The 21,019-nt window shown below is 49.6% G+C and overlaps 4 protein-coding genes across 4 annotated transcripts; 3 read left to right on the forward strand and 1 right to left on the reverse strand.

The window, feature by feature from the left end:
• Window positions 1-391: 391 nt before the first annotated feature.
• LOC117845025 (uncharacterized) lies at window positions 392-2,528 on the reverse strand. The gene has a single exon (XM_034725900.2). It carries the CDS (start codon window positions 2,171-2,173, stop codon window positions 1,226-1,228), a length of 948 nt encoding a protein of 315 aa, XP_034581791.1. The 5' UTR covers window positions 2,174-2,528; the 3' UTR covers window positions 392-1,225.
• Window positions 2,529-8,675: 6,147 nt separating this feature from the next.
• LOC117837772 (probable lipid phosphate phosphatase beta) lies at window positions 8,676-9,594 on the forward strand. Its single transcript, XM_034717535.2, has one exon. The coding sequence runs from the start codon at window positions 8,774-8,776 to the stop codon at window positions 9,389-9,391; it is 618 nt and encodes a 205-aa protein (XP_034573426.1). The 5' UTR covers window positions 8,676-8,773; the 3' UTR covers window positions 9,392-9,594.
• A 1,047-nt stretch (window positions 9,595-10,641) lies between these two features.
• LOC117837764 (vesicle-associated protein 1-3) lies at window positions 10,642-13,594 on the forward strand. The gene is made up of 8 exons (XM_034717524.2): window positions 10,642-11,219; window positions 11,325-11,395; window positions 11,500-11,581; window positions 11,668-11,783; window positions 11,889-12,047; window positions 12,147-12,194; window positions 12,697-12,774; window positions 13,281-13,594. Exons 1-8 carry the CDS (start codon window positions 11,171-11,173, stop codon window positions 13,392-13,394), a joined length of 717 nt encoding a protein of 238 aa, XP_034573415.1. The 5' UTR covers window positions 10,642-11,170; the 3' UTR covers window positions 13,395-13,594.
• A 6,311-nt stretch (window positions 13,595-19,905) lies between these two features.
• Window positions 19,906-21,019, forward strand: LOC117864444 (14 kDa proline-rich protein DC2.15). The gene has a single exon (XM_034748557.2). The coding sequence runs from the start codon at window positions 20,035-20,037 to the stop codon at window positions 20,410-20,412; it is 378 nt and encodes a 125-aa protein (XP_034604448.1). The 5' UTR covers window positions 19,906-20,034; the 3' UTR covers window positions 20,413-21,019.

The raw sequence follows: 21,019 nt of genomic DNA on the forward strand, positions 1-21,019 counted from the left end.
ACATTTTTGGGGACGCAAAAAGCGCCGGCTAATCATCGCCAGCCCACAAAGAAAGCTACGCCGGTGATGATGCGTGATAGCAGAACGTATATGAGGCAACAACTGCAAATAAAGTACTAATATATCTGTATCTTTTTAATCCATGGAAAAACGAGAAGATAATGGAGTACTCCTACTTGTGTAGTAGCTGGTACGTGTACCTTTGAAGGAAAGGCGACGAATTAAAGTTTGAGCAATAAGCATGCGGAGCATACACTACTCATTATTCAATTCGACGGATCGATCGGTTCGGCAGTCTGCACTGCAACCGTGAGAAGAAAAAAGAATTGTTTTGAACCCGGCAAAGACGATCTGTTTCTGAAAGAGAAAGACAGCTACCTGACAATACGCGAGCCTGACAAATCGTATCTATTTCAATACTTCCATGGACAGTACGAATACGCGTACACCACTTCGAGAGCAAGATCCGTAGCAGCAGCGGAGTACACCCACATGGCATTATTCTGAGACTACTCGGCCCTGAAACCGCTGCCCACAGATCGTCAAAATCTCGCTTCCAGGTATGCAGGTTGCTACCCTCCATCTTCTGAATTCGACCCGTGTACTGCACTCCTGCTCCCAAGGCGTGGCGCGACGCTGCAAGCTGCTGCAGCCTCCATGCATGCAATACAGCAGAAGCTCACATGATGAACAGAAGGCGACGCGCCCGAAATGAAGGCAAGCGAGCAGTGCCGAATCCAAACCCGAAGGCTTCCTCTTTTATGGCCCTTAAACGCGGCTGTCTATTCCTTTTGTCTTTCGCTCGCTCCGGCCGGGGGGCCGGGGGCGAGGGCGAACGGCCTCAAAAGCCTTCCCCGCCCGCAGGCCGCATCGAACGCGACAACCCCAGGGAATAAACTACGAGCGGCGCCACCACGCTCGCACGGGCACAGTGCCCTCGCAGCTCGCGGGCTCCCGGAACGCGCCCGCACAGGACCTCGATCAGGACATGCGCGGCCACTGTGCGCGCCTTCAACTCGCAGCAACTGCAAGCGGCACAGTGTTTGCAATTGCGCGGCTGCGAGCGAGGCACGGGCACGCCGGGAGTGACCGGCGAGATGAGTAATGGCGAAGGCTAACGATCGAGGGCGGTGACTGGACGGAAGCAACTGAGATTACCACAACCACAAGTGACAGAAAAAAAAATTAGCAGCAGGGTTGATGGACATTGATGGTTTTTGTCTTTTTACAGCCTGTAGATGATGAGGAAGCACGGGAGCACGGCGTGGCGGTCGAACACCACCAGCTCGCCGCCCTTGCCTACCCGGACGGAGTCGAAGTGCTCCTTGGGCTTGGAACCCGCCCCGGCCTCCGCCACGCGGCCCGCGATGACCCTGCACAGGAACATGGCCCGCCGCCCGGTCGCGGGACCGCGGCCGCCGGCGGCGTGCGCGCCGCCGCTGCCGTCGAAGGTCCGGATGCGCGGGGCGTCCTCGCTACCGCCGCCGCCGCTCGGTGTGGAGGCGGAGGGCGACGAGCCGTACGGCGGCGCAGGGGAGAAGCGCATCATCTCGTTCCCGTCCGCGGCGCTGCGCGCGGCCCCTCCGGCCCGGGCGCGCACCGCGGCGCGGTAGTCCTCGAAGCGCGTCACGGCGCGCGCCGGGTTGTGCACGCGGAACAGCATCTCCACCACGCCCGGGAACGCGCCGCTGCCGCTGCCGCTACTGCTGGTGGTGGGCGCTCCCGGCTGAGGCGGCGGCAGCGGCTGCGGAACTGGGACCGGAAGCGGAGACCACGAGGAGAGGAAGATGATCTCCACCACCTGCCGCGACGAGTGCCCCGCGGGGAGCTCGGTCAGCGCCGGGACCGGGCCGAGAGGACCCGGGGGCGGCGACGGCGGCACCACCACGGAGGCCGGCTTCGGCTTGGTCTTCTTGCCCGGCTCGGGACTCGTCTTCGACGACCCCGGCTTCGGCCTCGGCCTGCCGGCGGGCTTCGACGGGGCGACGTGGCTGAGGGCGTCCCCGGAGCTCCCGCACCCAGCGCGCGGGAGGAGCGGGTGGTGGAGCTTCTTGGGCGCCACCGCGACCCTGGCGGCCACGTCGTCGGCCGCCATGGACTTGCAGTGGAGTGACCGGACCCAGCTCCCCGCCGCCGTCGCGCGGCGGCGTGGCAGGGGAGGCTTCTCCGGCATAAGGCGCTGAGCCGGAGACGCAGCGCGGTCGTTGTGGTTGACGGCTGTGCGGCGCTGGGCGGTGTAGCAACTAGCTAGTAGAAGGCTAGGACACGTTCGTATATATGGTTAAGCAAAGCGTTTACTACGCTAGCGCTGTGTTAAGTCATGCTCGGCAGCCTGTACACTGCCTTGGGTGGTCAGCTAATATAGGGCTGTGGCCTGTGGACTGTGGCTGCAGCCTGCTTATCCTGGCAACTGGCCAGGTAGCGCAGCTGTCAGTGTTAGAGCTGCTCAGACATCTCACTTGATCAGAGAGGAAAATTACTATTTACAGACAGTAGAATGCATGGTGTCCTAGGATATACGGTGGCTACACTAGCTAGTAGGCTTTGGATAGTACATATACCACTGTAGGGATCGTCGTCCATAGGCTTGTGACTTCTGCCACTGCAGTATCGACTGTTGAACGTTTTAAAAAGACTGGAGGGGATCTCTTCAGACTTGACTGCTTCAGTAATGTTTGCTTGCAAAGCATTCTTGGTAACAAGGGCTGCAAAGCATTCTTGGTAACAAGGGCTGCTCTGCATGCTAGATGTGAAGCCAGAAAAAAACCAACGCAAATTTAAGCTCGTAATCAATTCGTATGTACTGTCCTTGGGTTTGCAAATGGAATGGAAACGGTACAAACGTTTCTGTCTTCAAATATGAGACGGCAATTTAAATTACGCCTAAAAACACTTGTACAGTTACGCTTGTCATGGCAATAGCTAGCTTTTCACTCTAGTAGCTCACATGCCTTTGCATGTTTCACCTTTCAACTATCCTCCAAAGCCACATGTCATGCGCTCATGGCATTGACACTAGCCTGATATATCAAAACCAAAGCAAGCATTATTGGCACGGAATGACGCATGATCGTCCTATACTAGTACTAGCCACTAAAAATTACGCTCTCCTCCCCTCTCGTGAGATTCCATTCCATTCCATTCCACCCGGCCGCGATCGAGCTCACGCCATGCGCGCATGTACCCGCCGAGAAGCGAGAGCCAAAGGTTAGGGAAGGAAGGAGGCGGCCACGGAAGCGGCACGCGAAGCGCGGGGGCGTCCAGTCCAATCGCGCAGCTGTTGTGCACGTCATCGACGATCGGGCATGACGGCGCGCGCACCCGCGCTCGCGGTACCGGACGGATCCGCGCACCAGAGGGCAAGCGGTTTGTCCCTTCCTCGCCCATGACGTCGCCGCGCGCGCTCGGGTCCAGCCCAGGCGCGGCGCGGCCGTCGATCCGCGAGGCCATTGCAATCATCTGGGAACGCTTGATGGGCCGCTCGCACGTCGTCGTCGTCGTCTGCTGTTGTCGCGGTCGACCGATATCATATCGCGCGTCGTTTCCCTCGTCCCTTCTCTCACGCACGACGCGTGCTCGCGACGATCCAAAGTTTGTTCCCGTTTCGTTTTGTTTTGTTTTCGGCGGCTTAGGTGAGGCAGGGGCTCGACCGGCTGCCTCTTCTACGGAGCAGTTGTGTGTGGTTCGGCAGGTTAGGCTGGAATTTGGTTTGGAGCTTACGATTTCGGGACTAGAATGTGCGTGCCGCATACGAATTGAACCAGCAGGTTCGATGTAGACAGTACGTCCAGGGTCTAGCACTAAGCTAACAGCCGGTCGAGCTAATTCTAAATGCCGGCCTAGTGGCGTCAATGATCATCGCTAATTTGGAGCCTGCATTAACTTTTGTTTCTTGCGCGGACTGTACACTTAGCCAATAGTCCAATACGTAGGCAATAGCTCGCTATCCAGATTACCTGCCGCCGAGCCTAACACTGAAAACAGGAGAGGAAGTGCAGTACGTGGTGCTCTATGCTCCCCAAGAATGCGGATGGAACTACGGTTAATTGGCATGCTTGTCAACAAAGGAACAGCCTCGTTCACTGAAGAAAGTACGCGTGACACACACGGTGCCTGGCTTAGATTCGTATTTGAACTAAAGGCCGGAAGGTATGGTGCCAAAAGTAACCTTTCCTGTCCTCGCGCGCAGAGGATATCTCACTACCGCTGCTGCGGCTTTCGACACATCCGCACCAGTTTGTGTGTCACAGGATCATGCGTGCGCTTTCTGTCGATTCAATTTGATTTGATCCCACGAGGTGAAAAAAAGGTTTAAAATAGTAGCAACGCTACGCTACGTCGCTACAATTTGAATTGTTTCCGTCAGCTGGTGAAACCGTGAAAGTGAAACTGATTGCAACGTGGGGGGACAACGGGACCGCGTTCAGCAAACTTAAATGCTTCAGATGGTACTGCAGCTGCAGCAGTACGTTGTGAGTTTAAATTTGAAATTCAAGTCAATCAGCACAATCAACGGGATCTCACGAGCAGCGGAATGGAAGGCACAAACTTGGCATTGCATTGGAATCCGGAACAAGTTCGAGGTGGGTTTGAATGGAGCGGTGGGAGTTCGAGGCATCGTTACCACACGGCCCAGCACTTTGCTCGCTCACAAGTCACGCCTGCCGCCCATGCGCGTGCGCCACCGTGCCCCAGAAGGCCCATGCGCGAGGCCATGCCCATGTCACAGGAGGCGGCCTGCCGCGCCCATGCGCCATGCGCGCCAAAACTTGCTGGACCTATGGATCCGGCGGCCTCGTCCGGTCGTCCTGGGCTCCTGGCTCTGCACCCTGCAGTCAGGGTTGGCTGGCCGTTTCTTGCTGTCTTGCTGAGTGCTGAGAATCCTCTGCTCTGCTATCCTGTACCACCATTTTGCCCCGGATCTTTATGATGCAAAATAGCAGGAAACTTTGGTCAACTTGGTCGCTGCTCCTCTGAACTCATCCAGGCCACGGGGCTACGTGATTTTGAGACAAGGGCCGAACAGGTAATAGTAAATGGTACATAAAAAAACTTGCACATACGAAGAGATTCGGGTTTACCTCCTCCTCCAATCACAGAATATAAAACTGTTTAGGATACTGACACCCCATCCATCTATAAGGTGAAAATTGCACGTAATTTTTTTGAATATATAATTCAAATATCATCGATCTTAGTCAATCTATTTAATTGTGTTACATCTAAAGTCAAAGCGGAAAAGTTGCCTGATTTGAAATTCTACACCGCTTGTAACTTAATCTTGAAATACCTAAACCCGATATTCCTGATAACTATATCAGGTACACTGTTGAGAAATCCGAATTTAATTCGGAAAATTCGGGTATTCAACTTAGATATCCGAATTCCCGAACTATACTTAAAGCTATTGGATTACGCACTAAGTACATTATAAATGTAGCGAAATTTATTAATTTGATTCGTCATTTGCTTATTGTTTGATCCATACGTTGGTATGTGACATTGACGGTGGTCAAGCACCGAGAGCGGGGATCCGATGGGACCCCTTTTAGAGATCCGACCTGGGGTTAGTTCGTGCGCAGGGATTCAAGAAGCGTTGGGGGAGTTAGTGTGTGATTATGTTCAGAGAGGGTTTTTAGACAAGTTCAGGCTGATCGGAAGCGTAGTACCCTACGTCCTGTGTGTGATGTTGCTTATAGTTGTCTATCTGTACGAGAGCCAGCCTTTTATAGGTCAAGCCCACGAGACGGGATGAGGCGAGCCTCGCTCTCCAATCCTTCCCTTTACACTGTGTGCGTGAACGTGGCCGCCCAATGGCCGTCCTCCTTGATATAGTTCGTCTGACACGCCATCCATTTGCCCTGATGCTTCCTTGCCTTGGTACACACGACGCTTGTCAGTGTTTTATACTCGGTAACCTTTCGAGGGTATCCTGAGGTAGTAGATTGGTTGGTGAGGAATCGTCGGACCTGTAATTTGAAGGTAAAAGCGAGGACACAAAATACGGATTTATAAAGGTTCGGACCACCAGAGTAGCGTAATACCCTACGTCCTATTTTGGGTGTTGTATATTGCGCCCTGCGTTTGGGTGTTGTGCAACTTGATTGTTGGCTATTGATGATGGTTTTGAGCTGTCGATCTAGGTACCCCTGCCCTCCTTTATATATTCCAGGAGGCATGATTATTAGTCAGTTACAAGGAGGAATCCTAGTAGGATTACATGGTATAAGTCCTAGTAGGATTACAGAGGAATCATAGTAGGAGTCTGTCTTCATCCTTCCTTGCGGGTACTGAGGATCTATCCTCGACAAGCCCCTGAGCACTTCATAGTCGAGTGTAGCAGCCTTTGAGTACTTTTTAGATCCTCGCCGAGTAGTTTTGATGCTCTTGTAGTACTTTGTCTAACTGAATCTTCAAAGTTTCTCAAAGCTGCCATGAGGTTATGGTGTGCTCAAGCCCTTGATTTTGTAATCTTCATCTTTGGAATGTGATATGGAGGGTGGCTGAAGTCACACTCCATATGGAGTAGCCCCCGAGGTTTAGGTTGAATCGAAGAATCAGGCTGAGGATCAATAAAATCTTGAATCTTTTTCTTTCATCTTGAAAAAATCAACTATTGGGTGTAGCTTATCAGCCCCCGAGCCTTTAATTAATCAATTCGAGGGTCTTTAGTTTTCATGCAAGTCATCATCCGAGTTGTATTGCGGTGTCCAGCCTCTGAGCTTATGCGCCAGGTGAACTGTAGAAGCCACATCAAGTAGTTATTTCGCGCTTAACCCCTAAGCTTGGAAACTAGCGGAGCCATTATAAGTACGCTTAGCGTTCTGGAAAGTTGTCGCCGAAACTTAACCGGAAAAAAGAAATGCATACATTATGTAGCATATTTGTAGAATTTGGAACTGCTGAAATTTATTCAGTGATGAATATAATGCTCTTATTTCGACCATATTTCTCCCGAGTAGTTAGCATATTACGTTTAGACTCTTAGTCCCTGTTTAGCCATTGCCACTGCGTGTGAGATCTTTATCTCGTGCTACGGAGATCTTTATCTCGCGTCCTAGCATTTAGGCATGACAGAAGATCTGAGGCTATCACGAATTAAAGCGTGTTCTGCTCAAGGATATTGGTGACCGCTAAGAGAAGGCATTTAAAATAAGTAGTTGGCATTGCGACAAAAAGAGAGCGTGATTGCGCTTAAAGTAGTCGTTTAGACTTTTTTTGCCTTTTGGCGAGAAGAGCGTGTGTTGCCACGCATAGGATTTGTGCCTCCTTAGGGCGAGCCTCCAGCACTCAGTGCACTAAACTTCATGGCAGAGCTTCCTAATTCGGTGTACAAAGTTTGTGGTGGAGCTTACGGAATTCGGTGCACCAAACTCATGGCGTTAGCCTCCGTAATTCGGTGTACGAAGCCCATGGCTGTCGGTCAACATGCCCCGGAATAATTGGCAAAGTATAGCTCTGGAGGGTAATTCTCGTTGAGAGGCTTACACAAATAAGTAGTAGGCGTGTTGCCTTGCATGCGGAAAACAAGCTGGAAATTTTATATAAAATAATTAAAAAAGTGACTTAGCTTGATTCGTGGACGATTGTCGATGAAGCCGTGTCGATTGTTGATGACGTCAACTAGTTGGAGTCAATTCCGACTAGTTCTTGATCACGTGAAACTCGCCTTTGCTCGCTCACGAGTCACGAGTCACGCCTGCCACCCATGCGCATGCGCCACCGTGCCCCAGAAGGCCGATGCGCGAGGCCATGTCACAGGAGGCGGCCTGCTGCACCCAGGCGCCATGGGTGCCAAAACTTGCTGGACCTCTAGATCCGACGGTCTCGTCTAGTTGTCCGGGTCCTGTTTGGAACCGCGGCAAGGAGAAGTGCTTTTCAGATAAACTATATAAATATCGCTTATTTGAGAAGCGGGTCTGAATCAACTTCTGCATTTTAGTAAAATGAGAGGTGGTGGGGAGAAGTGTGGTCAAAAAGAGCTTAAAAAAACATGCTGTTTGGCTTCTAGTTTCAGCTGAATTTGGCCATAAGCTGGATTTAAGCTGTTTAGCTTCTAGTTTTAGCTGAATTTGACCATAAACTGAATTTAAGCCGTTCCAAACTGGTCCTGGGCGCCTGGCTCTTTACACCGGGTTGGCCGTTTCTTGCTGGCTTGCTGACAATCCTCTGCTCTGCTATCCCATTTTGCCCCGGATCTTTATAATGCAAAATGACAGGAAACGTTGGTCAACTTGGTCGCTGCTCCTCTGAACTCATCCAGGCCGCGGGGCTACATGATTTTGGGACAAGGGCCGAACTAAAATGGTACATGAAATTTTTTTTTGCAAACACGAAGAGATTCGGGTTTACCTCCTCATCATATCACAAAATATAAAATTGTCTAGGATACCGTCACGCCATCTAGATAAGGTGAAACTTGCACGTAATTTTTTAATAAATGTTATCGAAGTACTTCATGATAATTCAAATATCATCGATCTTAGTCAATCTATTCAATTTTGTTATAATCTACAGCTAAAGCTGAAAAGTTTGCCTGATTTGAATGAAATTCTAAAACACTTGTAATTGTCACCGGAGGAAAAAGTGGAAAACTGCAAATATTTTGGGCCCAAACATCTGAATGAAAAAGGTCCTATTTCTTTGGAGTGAACAGAGAAGGCCCATAGAGCAAACGCACCGAAAACAGATCATTGATTCGGATCGGGACACGCCCCTTGGCCAATCCCGATCCCACGCTTCCCCAATCAGGCAATCACCCCTGCCGGCGCGCATGGCCCCCCCAGCCCCCCCAACGACCTCGCCGTCGGCGCCGGCGAGGCCCGCACTCCTGGGCAGCGTTGCGGGGCTTGACGCGGCCGTGTCCCTCCGCCTACACGCGCTCTTCCTCCCGGTGCCGCGCCTCCTCCTCAAGGCGCTCGAGGTCGCCGGCGACGGCCGCATCTGGCTCCCCGTCCCCATCTCCCTGCTCCTCCTCTCGGCCTCCCCCGCGAACGCGTCCGGGGCGGTCTCCCCGCTCCTGGTCGGCCTCGTCGCGGGCCTTGTCATCGACCTCGCCCTCGTCGGCCTCGTCAAGGTCGTCGTCCGCCGCCCGCGCCCGGCGTACAACGCCAAGGACATGTACGTCGCCGTCGCCGCCGACCACTGGTCCTTCCCCAGCGGACACTCCTCCCGCGCCTTCCTCGTCGCGGCCTTCCTCGCCGCCGGCGGCTTCCAGCCCCGTGAGGCGCTCTTCCTCTGGGCCGCCGCGACGTCGGCGTCCAGGGTGCTCCTTGGCCGGCACTACGTCCTCGACATCGTCGCGGGGGCTCTCCTCGGCGTGTTCGAGGCTTGGCTCAGCAACTTACTCTTGAGATTCATGTGCGCTCAAAGCACATTTCTGGTGTGCTAACCTAACCTGCTAACCATTGTCCTCATACGATTAATTGCACTGCGATGGTATTGGCATTGTTGTTGTTGCGAGGTTGCAATTTTGGGAAGCAATTCAAGTTTGCTGAGCGGGCATGTTGTTTCTTGAACAAACTTGAGCACGAGAAAGACTGAAAGAGGAATGAATTTGGTTGATGCAATTGACATCATGGAGTTTGTTACATATATGCAAATTCTTCACTCATGGACTAACAACTGGCTGTTTTTTTGGCAATCTTATTATGAGCAATTACTGTGATAAATTCGTTTCTACTACTTCCAGGTGCTTTGGCTACAAACGTGGCTAGGCTGTTTTAATGTTTCATAAACTGATTGCTCTGCATTGGATACTTGCTAGTATATTTATGTGTACTGGTTAGGTGTCATGTCTTAGATGCTATGCGTAATTGCATTTGGATACCAAGAAAAATGATTACTGCCAGATACCTGATGTTAATTTGATTTTGCCATTGTCAATCTAGCAATATTCATGTTTATATGGATCATTGCTCCCAGGCGCGAACAGCCTTTCAACTCTGTCCTGGAACTGTTAACGTTAAAGTAGATCACTGTGTATCCGCACAAAATCGGTACAATTTTCTGTGCCTGATACCAGGTGCTTGCTGCTTTTGGAGATGCCAGCCAAATCAAGCTGGTTAGATCAAGGATTTTCATTTCAATGGGGTATCAGAGTAGGACATGGGTATTGAACAGCATCGCTGGCAAAGGGGCTGGATGAGAAGAAAAGGATTGCTCACTTGCTCACAGAAATTCAGAATAATTGGCTGCAAGACCTCCAATAATGCAGCAACAGTGAATCTACTAATATCTTCAGTCCCGTTAGTGTTAGATCGTGCGATGGAACGCCTGAAATAAGGGGCTCGTTTCTGGCGCCTGAATCATTATGCTGACGACGGCTTATCCTGCTGCAGCTAGCAGAGGATAATCTGTGGGCACAGTCAGCACACATCTGAAGTCTTCCAAGTAACGACCTGTTCCCAAATGAGGTGGACAGATGAACGCTGACAAAGTCTACGGCAGCGCGCAGAGACTCCAGAGGCTCGGACGCCGTCAGGTTCACAAAAGACGAGAGATCCCCATCCAACGGCGAGGAACTGACTTTTCGCAGTTCACGGCCAAAGGTTTGCTGATCAAAAGCTTTGATCTGATCTCCCGTTTTCGTCGACAGCCGCACCCAAAGAACTGACAAGATAAGGTATACATCGGCCGCCGACCCTTTCCCCGCCAGCGTGGGTGGGCGGCGCAGTCACCAACCGATCCCAAGTTCCAACTGGCAGGCGGCGCCAGGCTTCGCGGTTCCAGCGGCCGTTGCCCCGAATCCAACCACTCTGCCAACCAACGCGCGAACGGATTGCAGTCGGGAGACCCGGATTAGCACGACGCCACCGCCGCAGCCAATCATCACCGGGCCTCAGCTTATGCCAACCCAAACTCCACCTCTCCTCCGGAGTCCAAGCCCGTCTGCTCCCCTCCTACGATTCGGTTCTTCTTCCCTCCTCCCCTATCAAAAAGATTCAGGCCCTACCAAGTGCCAACCGTACTCGTCATACCCTCTGGCTTTGTCTCTCTCGTGTCCCGATACTTTGCTTCCGGGGGCAGGAAACACGCCGCCGGGGCCCCCCCGTCTTGGATATTTCAGTTTTCAGGTTCTTGGATCTTCCAGATTCTCGGTTCTCGAGGGTAGAGGAGAAGAGGAGGGCGTTGAATTTCCCCTTCTGATCGTTGTTTCTTGATCGCCGTCATGAGTAACACTCTGCTCCGAGTCTCCCCTTCCGACTTGAAGATGCCATGTAAGCGCTTACTTATCCTGCTATATAGTTCTTGGTCTTTCTTGTTGCGTGCTTTCGGCTTATCAGACTGATCGGATCGTCGCTGCTGATTCGTGCCATGGGCAGTCGAGCTCAAGAAGCAGAATTCGGCGTGTCTGGAGCTCGTCAACAAGACCGATCATCGCGTGGCTTTCAAGGTGACAAATTTGGCGAGTTTGCTTTGGCGACAGATGCAAATCTTGTGCATCGGGGTCTGGCTCAGAGAGATTGATACCTTTCCTTCGTCCTGTCGAATCTGCAGGTGAAGACGACGAACCCTAGGAAGTACGCGGTGCGGCCTGCCTCCGGTTTCGTGCCCCCCAGGGGATCGTGCGGCGTCTCAAGTGCGTCCGCTTCGCGCGTATGCTCTGTAATGCTTTATCGTTCGGTTGATCATTTGTTCTCATCTGCTACGGTGAAATTGGTGTAGTTACGATGCAAGCGCCGAAGGAGATCCCCCCGGATTACCACTGCAAGGACAAGTTCCTCGTTCAGAGCATCGTTGCGGAGGAGGGGACGACGCTGAAGGACATTGTCCCTGACATGGTAAATTCTGGCAGAACTCGCATTTACGAAGTTGGATGGCACCGTACAATGTTTTGTTTTTTACAGTCAAAGAGTATTCTGTAACATTCACGTTGTGGCTTGTAGTTCAGTAAAGTACCAGGTAAGTTGGTCGAGGAGTTCAAGTTGAGGGTGATCTACGTCCCTGCGAATCCTCCATCGCCTGTGCCTGAGGAAGCAGAGGAGGAGGATTCCCTTGATTCAGACGTGGACCACGAAGTGGAAAGACCATCCACGTCCAACTATGTAAGTATTAACCTTACTGCTTGCTGCTTAGAGCAAAACATGCCATGTTCGTTCCTTGTGAATCACTAATGATGATTGGTGCTTTCCATTGCTTTTCAGACATCAGGGCATGGACATACATCTGGATCACCAACTTCACATAATGAGGTGACTCTAGTTCCACCTAATTAGCACTGCCTTCTCATCTTATCTCAGATTGACAAAAAAAACATGCACGCTATAGTATCATCTTAAAATGTTTGATCTAACTTCAGTACTCATGGAAATACTATACACTCTAAAATCCTCGTTAGTTCTTTCTGTCCGTTATATGCTATTGCTTGACTGAATAATTTTGTTAGGATTTGTGCGGGAAAAGTTTCTGTCATAAGCAAACTTCCTGCTCGTGTGATGACAAAGGAAGCTCTGGTTTAGCAAAGTCATATGCTTTCAAGTTGCACATCTCCGTACGTTAGTGTCTCAGAATGACATTCGAAAACTGAGAAACTTGATTCCTAGTCACCATATACTCGCATCACTTCCACTGCGATTATTATCACCATGAGTCCAGGATGTTGCAATTACAGTTTCAGAATATTTGTACTATCCTAAAATTTTGCCTGGCCATACTTTATATTACTAACATCATTGATGTTTTGTGGTTCTCTAGGATGTCTCCATGGTATCCAAGTCAGGAGAGCAGGAAAGTAGATATGCAGAGGAAAACAAGAAGATGCAGAAAGAGCTGGTATCTTCTGATGATGACTTTCTCTCTATTAGCAGACTAGTCGCTTTATCTGTTTCACATACATTACTTTTGCATAAATAATGTACCCTTTTATTTTTTACGTGCTAGTTTCATGAGTGCCTATTATGATATATAGGGTTTAGGTATTATTGTTTTTGCTCTTTACAGTTATATAATAATTCCTTCTAGAGAAAACATTAAGTCTGAGAAAACTAATTGAGACACATATGTTACTTTCATCCTGATAATGCACATATGCTGGTTAAATTATGCCGCAATAAACGAATCACCAAGAGCAGCAGCCAGCAGTATGCCTTGGGGTTCGATATGATACTTCTAAAAAAGATATTTACACAGTGAAAACAAGTTTTCATGGCCTCTTGTTCTTTTTTTTTTTGGCTGCTTCGCAGCATAACTTTCTATGGCCAGAAGTCCCTTTCCAACTCTGTTTGCTATTTCAGCTTTGGTTTGTGGTCACTAACCGGTCAAAGTTGCTTCGTTTTCAGGAACTCCTTCGGAAAACAAAGCCGTCTCCTGGGGGCTTTTCGGCCACGTTTGTGCTGCTTATCTTCTTGTTATCTTTCATTCTTGGATACTACTTGTTTGGAAGCAGAGCTTAGCAACACACGGCAGCGCATCACCCTTCGCCGCGCGGCTCTATCTTTTCGGCATCTTTGCTCCTTTTTAGTACAGAAAATTTATATTAGTTAGTCTATAATACAGATAGGTTTCTTTTTTGGGGTTTGAAGTGTCCATATTATAACAGAATCTTCAGTTTTGAAATATACGTGTGTGCTCGGAACAGTTGTGCTGTGTTCAATGTTCGGGTAATTTTGGCCACGAGGAGTGATTTGTCACGATTCCCTTCCAGTTCCATGACATCTAATTTGGCAAAGGAGCAAACAGTAGCGTTTTCTACCTCAATGTTGAATCTGATGGCAGTCCCAACCCATAATTTCCATAAGCAGAGTCTATCCTACCAAATCAGTAAGGCAGTCCCAACCCATAGTTTCTCTATCCTACCAAATCAGTAAGAAACTATACCTTACCACCCATGGTTTCTTAGCGTGGACCCTAATAAATTATCTCCTCCCCTCTCCTCTCCCTCCCTCCCTCCCTCCGGTCGTCTTGTTTCTCCTTCCTTTCTAGTGTCGACCAAACCAGCCGTGTGCACGGGCGCCGGCGACCAGGCGCGACCGGCGGCGTAGGTACTCCGCCGGCAGCGGCGGGCAGCAAGGAAGGCCTCCATCCGCTGCCGGCCTAAGAAACAAAGCAGAGAATCATTGAGTAAAGGAACACGATTTGGGGATGAGGAGAAAAAACGACAATTTCCTTCCTTCCCGTCTGCATCTGACCCAAACTTGTTTTGCATACGCACACCGAATCAGTAACTTGAAGGGTTTGTCTTTGTTCAATTGCTGCACGATTTCTCTTGCAATTATCACTCTTGAGATGCTTGTGCAGAACAATGAGAACAAGAAAACTAGTAAGCAATAGCAACCACCGTGTCCACCCTCTGCAGTCTGCACCTCGCACTTGAGCCTCTCGGTGTGGTCAACTGCAGGCCCAACTTGGCGAATTCATGCGTCCATCTTGCTAGCAAAGAGGATGCAGGATGGTCTGCGCCATCCAGAACACGGCGGCCTCTATCGTCACAGTAGCAGTACCAATTCTTGAGCAATAGTAGTGCAAACGATTCGATACATGGGGACCTCGCTGCGGGCAGCCTCTAGCCCTCTATACACAACGCGCGGGCTGGGCGGGCGGCAGCGGCATGCTGGGGGTGCCACGCGAGCTAAGCGGGCGGGGCTGCGCCGGCGAGCTGGGCAGGCGGCGCGTGGGCGAGGCCGCGGCCGCGGTAGGAGCCAACTGCGACGCGCGGGCAAGGCCTAGACTGCGGCGGCGTTGGACGTGAGGGTGCAGCGTAGTAGCGCCGTAGCGGCCGCCGGCCGCAGTTCGCCAGGGGACCGGTGGCGAGGCGATCCGAGCAGCACGGGGAGGACGAGGCGTAGCGAGCGGCGCGGCCGCCGGCGAAGTCTTCCCATCGCGCTTGCGCTGATTGTTGGAAGAAGCGCCGACGTCGTTTCTCGGATGATAAACGATTTCTTCAATTTTTCCCGTTCCCTCTTCATTAACTGTGCTGCCACGTCAGTTTTTTTTCATACCTTATTTAATGCTACAGAAACTGGATGTGATTGGTTTGATGCCAAAATTTTGAAATGTCAGGATTTTGGTAAGCTAAAAGTTAGGTAAAAACTTGCCAATATTTTAGCAGAATAAATGGGAGATGTGGCAAATTTATGTACCAAACCAAGTGGTGGCCAAAATGTTAGGTTGCTAAAATTTTAGCATGCCAACATTTTGGTAGCAAACCAAGCAGGCTCTGTATCAACTAGAATACTGCTGATCAAAAAGACGGCGCTACCGTCTCCTTTAAGTAGGCTTCGTTCCTTAACTGCTTCCAACGGCCCACTAACAATAAGCCCATGTACTGTATGGGCCGTCACGGGCCGTCACGTCACGAGAGGGAGCTGAGGCCTCTGTGTGTCTAGCTGTGTAAGCCTTGTGCCTTATACATTATCGCTTCAGTTACACACGCGTACTATCTTTTTCGTGATGTATCAAAACGTTTCCGCGATGTATCAAAACGAACAGTATAAATATGCTCTCTTTTGCTATAGAGCCGTATAATATATATTTCTTGGCATCTTGGAAATTTCGCGCTACTTTGTTTTGTGCATGAGTACATGCATCATGTAATTCCTCTATTTTTGGTTCTTTGTGATGTCCTTCCTGATAATAGCATATGCAGCACCCTTAATCGCCACTTTTTCCTGGACCTCGATGCCGTGAGCACCACTACACACCGCTCGAAACGCCAAGATCCACAACTAAAATACCGCCCAATAGTCAGTCATCTATGAACAATCGTCGGTGTGTACCATGCATCGCCGCAGATATCCGATCAGCAAGAACGGTCATAAAGTGGTACGAGCAATTATATAATCCTGAGGCTCGACTATAAGTACCCCCTCTAACGCTGTGCCGCAATCGAACCATCACAAATCAGCAGGTTAATGGGCTACGTTCAGTAACTAAAGAAGCTTTGATTTTGGTTTTGGTAGCAGACCACCAATCGCTACTACAGGTGAGCAGCAATGGCGTCCAAGGTGCTCGCGCTGTTCCTCGCTGCCAGCCTCCTCGTGTTAGGGGTGGCTACCGCCGCACGGACCCGGCCGGTGGCGGCGATGTCCGCGACGGCGCCGGGCAAGTGCGGTGTCAGCACGGTCAGCCTCGGCGCGTGTGCGAGCGCGCTGCTCCGTCGTCAAGGGGCTCGTCGACGCCGAGGCCGCCGCCTGCCTCTGCACCGCCGTCAAGGTCGCCGTCGGCGTCCCCCGGCCTGCTCCCTGTGGCAGCGTCCCTCTCGGCTTCGATTTCGTCCTCAACAACTGCGGCAGGAAAGCGCCCGCCGATTTCACGTGCTAATGAATAATTAAGCCCGTGGGCCGTGTTGACGGCCTTGCCTCCGTGCTCGATCGACGTGCGTAGCTCTGCTTCCTGCTGGGGCACACGCGTAGGTCTCAGTTTGATGCGTGGTTGTTTGCTTGCGTTCTTACTACGTACACGTACCAGTTTTCATGAGTGCACCGATACATGGTCGCGCTCTTCGTATCTGTGTTGGGTTGTGTGTACCTCTTTGTATTGTTCTGTTTGCAGTTGCATGGAGGGTGTTTGAATACTAGGTGCTAAATTTTAGTAGTGTCACATCGAATGTTCGGATGCTAAACTTTATCACCGGATTTTTTAGAAGCGGCGGTGAAAATATTGGTGGTAAAAATGCTTTCTGTAGTAGCAGAAATTATGCTTTTAGCAAGGGATGTGATTTTATTTTTTAGATCGCGTGATGCGTGTAACTATTTTATTGATGGCAAATATTTGGACACTTAGATGAAATTCATTCGAGGAAGTCATTGGTGCTGGGAGAGGCCTACCAAAGTGGAAAATTGTCCACACGAGAAGGGAGCAAAATTGCGCTGCCCATGACCTCGCGCAGCTGGCGAAACAAACAAAACAATCTGCAGTTTGGAGATTTAAAGTGCCGGGCATGTGTAGAGCAAATTATAGCTCGGGATTGTAACGATACTTCGGAGTAATAAATGAAGCCCTCATTACTTCGGGGGAAAAAAGTACGCATGCATGCTGCACTGACGGGTGATGATTCAGGATGGTTTGAAAACTTTTTTTTAAGGAAAAGACGGAATCCAAAACGCTAAGATCGTGAACTAAAATACCATCAATCATCATAGAGTACCAAGCATTAACGTGTTCCAGCTAATGCAGCAAATATATATATTCGACGGCAAGTCAACTATCCAGACTGGCGGGCACATATATTTAGGCCACTCAGTGAACAGTTACCTAGATAACTGCCAAATGAGTGTCATGGTCTCATGAGAATAAAACTTCCCTCCCATCTGATGAAACTCTTTCTATTAATTATCTTACCAAGTCAGCAATTTTGCTGATGTGGTATTAAATTTAATGCCATAAAACTTCCCATTTCAATGGTTTCGTTTCACGTGGCCACTATGTAATGTGCTATTTCCGATTCTTTAATCCTGGTTTCAGACAATAAGTACCCTGACACCGTGGTGAGTGCAAGCCACCACAAGCATCACGCTAAACACTTGCTTGCTAGAGCGCTAGCTAGCTCATCATCGCTGCTTGTGACAGGGCGCAATGGCGTCCAAGTCCAAGGCGTTCGCGTTGGTTCCTCGCCTTCAACCTCCTCTTGCTAGGGATGGCAAGTGACGCTGCCACATGCCCCCGCGACGCGGTTCAGCTCGGTGCGTGCGCGAAGGCGCTTGTTGGCCTCGTCGATGTGAAGGTGGGCGACCCCCCTGTGCTGCCGTGCTGCCCTCTCGTCGCGGGGATCGTCGACGCCGAGGCCGCCGCCTGCCTCTGCACCGTCATCAAGGGCAACACCCTCGGCGTCCATCTCGACCTCCCCGTCGACCCCAGCATCGTTTTCAACAACTGCGGCAGGCCCGGGCCGTTCAAGTGCTAAGCTCCTGTTGACGCGCGCATACGGCCGGCCGCCGGGCTACCTGCGTGCTCGACGTGTGTACCTCTCCTTGATGCTGGGCGCACACGTAGGTTTCAGTTTGATGCATGGCTTGCTATTGCTTACTTCGTGTCACTGTTAATAGGTTGTGTGTGCTTTTTCGTATTTTCTGTTTGCAGTTGTCTGTAACCTTTGTAATAATGGACCGGTGGTGCACACTGTGTACCCCGATGCTAAATTCCAATAAAGTTAATTTTGACTCGATGTTATGTTTACCTTATTAGTTTTTTATATTTAGTAACTCGAGATAATATCTCAGAAGTTCAAATGTACTGTCCTACGAAATGGTGAGCATCGCTTTTAAAATTGTTATTTCAGGTCTCACAAATTCTCGATCACTATAAAAACTGTTGGATGAATTGAATAAGGCTTTTACAATTGTTTGGAAAATATAATCGCGGATATTTTTAAGTGGATGATATGAGGGGATAAATAAACCGAAATCATGGATAAATAAAAGATATACGATTATAAAAAAAAACAGAAAGATAATGAATAATAATAATGGAAAAACACACACCTGCGCTTGTGGGCCGGATTGTAGACCGGGCTGGATTTGACCAATTGAATCGGTCCAGCGCGCTGGCTGCTCTGCCTGGTGATCTGTGGGCTGTCCAAGTAACGGGAAATTTTTTTTAATTTTTAATTTTTATTTTAGTATTTTGTAAAAATATATGATTAAAAAAATTGCAAATCTATACCTATACTGGCAGTAACTTCCGGGTACACTTTCAAAAAATCACAACTAATTCATATAAATTCAGATGGAGATAAATTTTATATGAAAATTGTATATCTCAACGAGATCTACAACTTTATAGTCAAAATTTTTTCATTTGGTATCATCTTGGTGGTCAAATAATCAACACAAGTTTCAGATCTAAATTTGAATTTTAGATCTGAAACTGGGTAGCACACATTCAAAAAATCATAACTAATTCATATGAACTCGGATAGAGAAAAAATTTATATAAAAATTGTAGCTCTCGATGAGATTTACAAATTTGTAGTTCAAACTGTTTTCATTTGATACCATCTTTGTGCTCAAATAATCGACACAAGTTTCATATCTTTTGTTTCTGAAACAAAAGATATGAAACTTGTGTCGATTATTTGAGCACAAAGATGGTAACAAAGGAAAACAATTTGAACTACAAAGTTGTAGATCTCATCGAGATATATAATTTTTATATAAAGTTTATCTCTATCTGAGTTCATATGAATTAGTCATGATTTTTTGAAAGTGTAGTGTCCAGAGGGGAAGTTACCGCCGGTTCAACTGGCGGTAGCTTGCTCCCGCCGGTATAGATATAGATTTGCAATTTTTTTATTTATCCATATATTTTTGCAAAATATTAAAATAAAAAATTAAAATTAAAAAACCCTAACGTGGACGTGGTGCTGTGGGCCTGTGGCCCAAAGTTGTCAGGCCTATCGAAAAATAAATGTAGGTCAACATAGTACTCTGTGCACGTACAGACCAGACACTTCAGCCTACTTTATGTCGGACATTCCTCTAAATGGACCAAGTAATATAGTTTGGCTGGCGGCTTAGAAACTTCGTGCTAGTTGGTTGTAGCGACACCATATTATTTCTAGCCTTAGTTCCTGCGCGCCCATTCCTGTGATGATCGCAGCCACTACGCCACATTCATTGTTAATCACCATCTGCTTGACCTCTAATGTCCTCCTGCACCACTTGCGCACGCTACGCACCGTCCGATACGCCAAGATCCCAAGCTAAAAATAACACCCAACATCATATGGAAACAAGCGCAAATGTGCGCCAGCCCATGCAGCGACCTTGGCCATTTGCGCAGCTCACCCAGGCCGTACAGAGAAATAGTCGATACCCCATCGGGGAAAACACTAGTTATACGAGGTGGCCAATAATCCAGATCTGACTCTTCCTGACCAGTACGCTCACATGCCAACGATCGCAAAGTTCACATGAACGCTGAGTGCCCTAGAGCTAGCGAGTGCTCCGATTAATTAATCCCGGGGCTTGACTATAAGTACCCCCGCTAGCTAACACCGTGATCAAGCCATCACAAAAACAAGCTAATCACTTGCTCAAGAGCTCTAATCACCTTGCTCGCGAGGTAATAGCTTGTTGGCTTGTGATCGACGAGCAAATGGCGTCCAAGGCGTTGGCGCTGTTCCTGACCGTGAACCTGCTGGTGGTGCTAGGCGTGGCCAGCGCGTGCTCGCCCTACTGCCCGACCCCGTCGACGCCGACGCCGACGCCGGGGTCGTTCGGCAGGTGCCCCCGCGACGCGCTGAAGCTGGGCGTGTGCGCCGACGTGCTGGGCCTGATCAAGGCCAAGGTGGGCGCCCCCCCCGCGCTGCCGTGCTGCTCCCTCCTGCAGGGGCTCGTTGACCTCGAGGCCGCCGCCTGCCTCTGCACCGCCATCAAGGGCAACGTCCTCGGCATCCCGCTCAACCTCCCCATCGACCTTAGCCTCATCCTCAACTACTGCGGCAAGACCGTGCCCACCGGCTTCAAGTGCTGATCGCCTCGATCGATGGCATCTCAATACCTCGCTGCTGGACATGCATGCGTGTGGGCTCTCTTGCGTGCGTGCGTGCGTGCGTGCATGCATGGGCGTACGTGCGTGAGACGACGTCTTTTCGTTTTGTTGCATAGTTTGCTTGCTTGCTTGCTTCCACGTACCCATTCGTTTATTTGCATGCATGGCCTGTTCCACCTCAGGCACGCCCCTTGAGCAGTTGGTGCGCTGCTTTCACCTGTTTCTTGAGCGTCGATTTTTGGGCGTTTCCCCCTTTTTCCTTTGGAGGAAAGGAGCACTGTTGTAACTCGCCTATAGGCTTTCTCTTTTTTAAAATAACAGGCAGCTCTCCTACCGGTTCGTTTAAAAAAAAATACATGCATGATCATGCTGCTTGTATATGATTCGGATTTTATCTACATCTTTGTATTCTTCCCTCCCTGCTGTGCATTTGTTGTAAAGGGCCGGTGCTCACTTTGTGTGCCAGTACGGTGCTAAAGTTTCAAGAAAGTTTGGCTTGCAAATTTGTAAAAATGCCGGTGCTCGCGTGCCAGTGTTTAAGTTTGGTTTGCAGCTTAAATATTCATGGTTTGAGTTTATTCTTGCCGCA

Source organism: Setaria viridis, chromosome 1 (genome assembly GCF_005286985.2).
Source record: "Setaria viridis chromosome 1, Setaria_viridis_v4.0, whole genome shotgun sequence".
NCBI classification, from domain to species: Eukaryota; Viridiplantae; Streptophyta; class Magnoliopsida; order Poales; family Poaceae; genus Setaria; species Setaria viridis.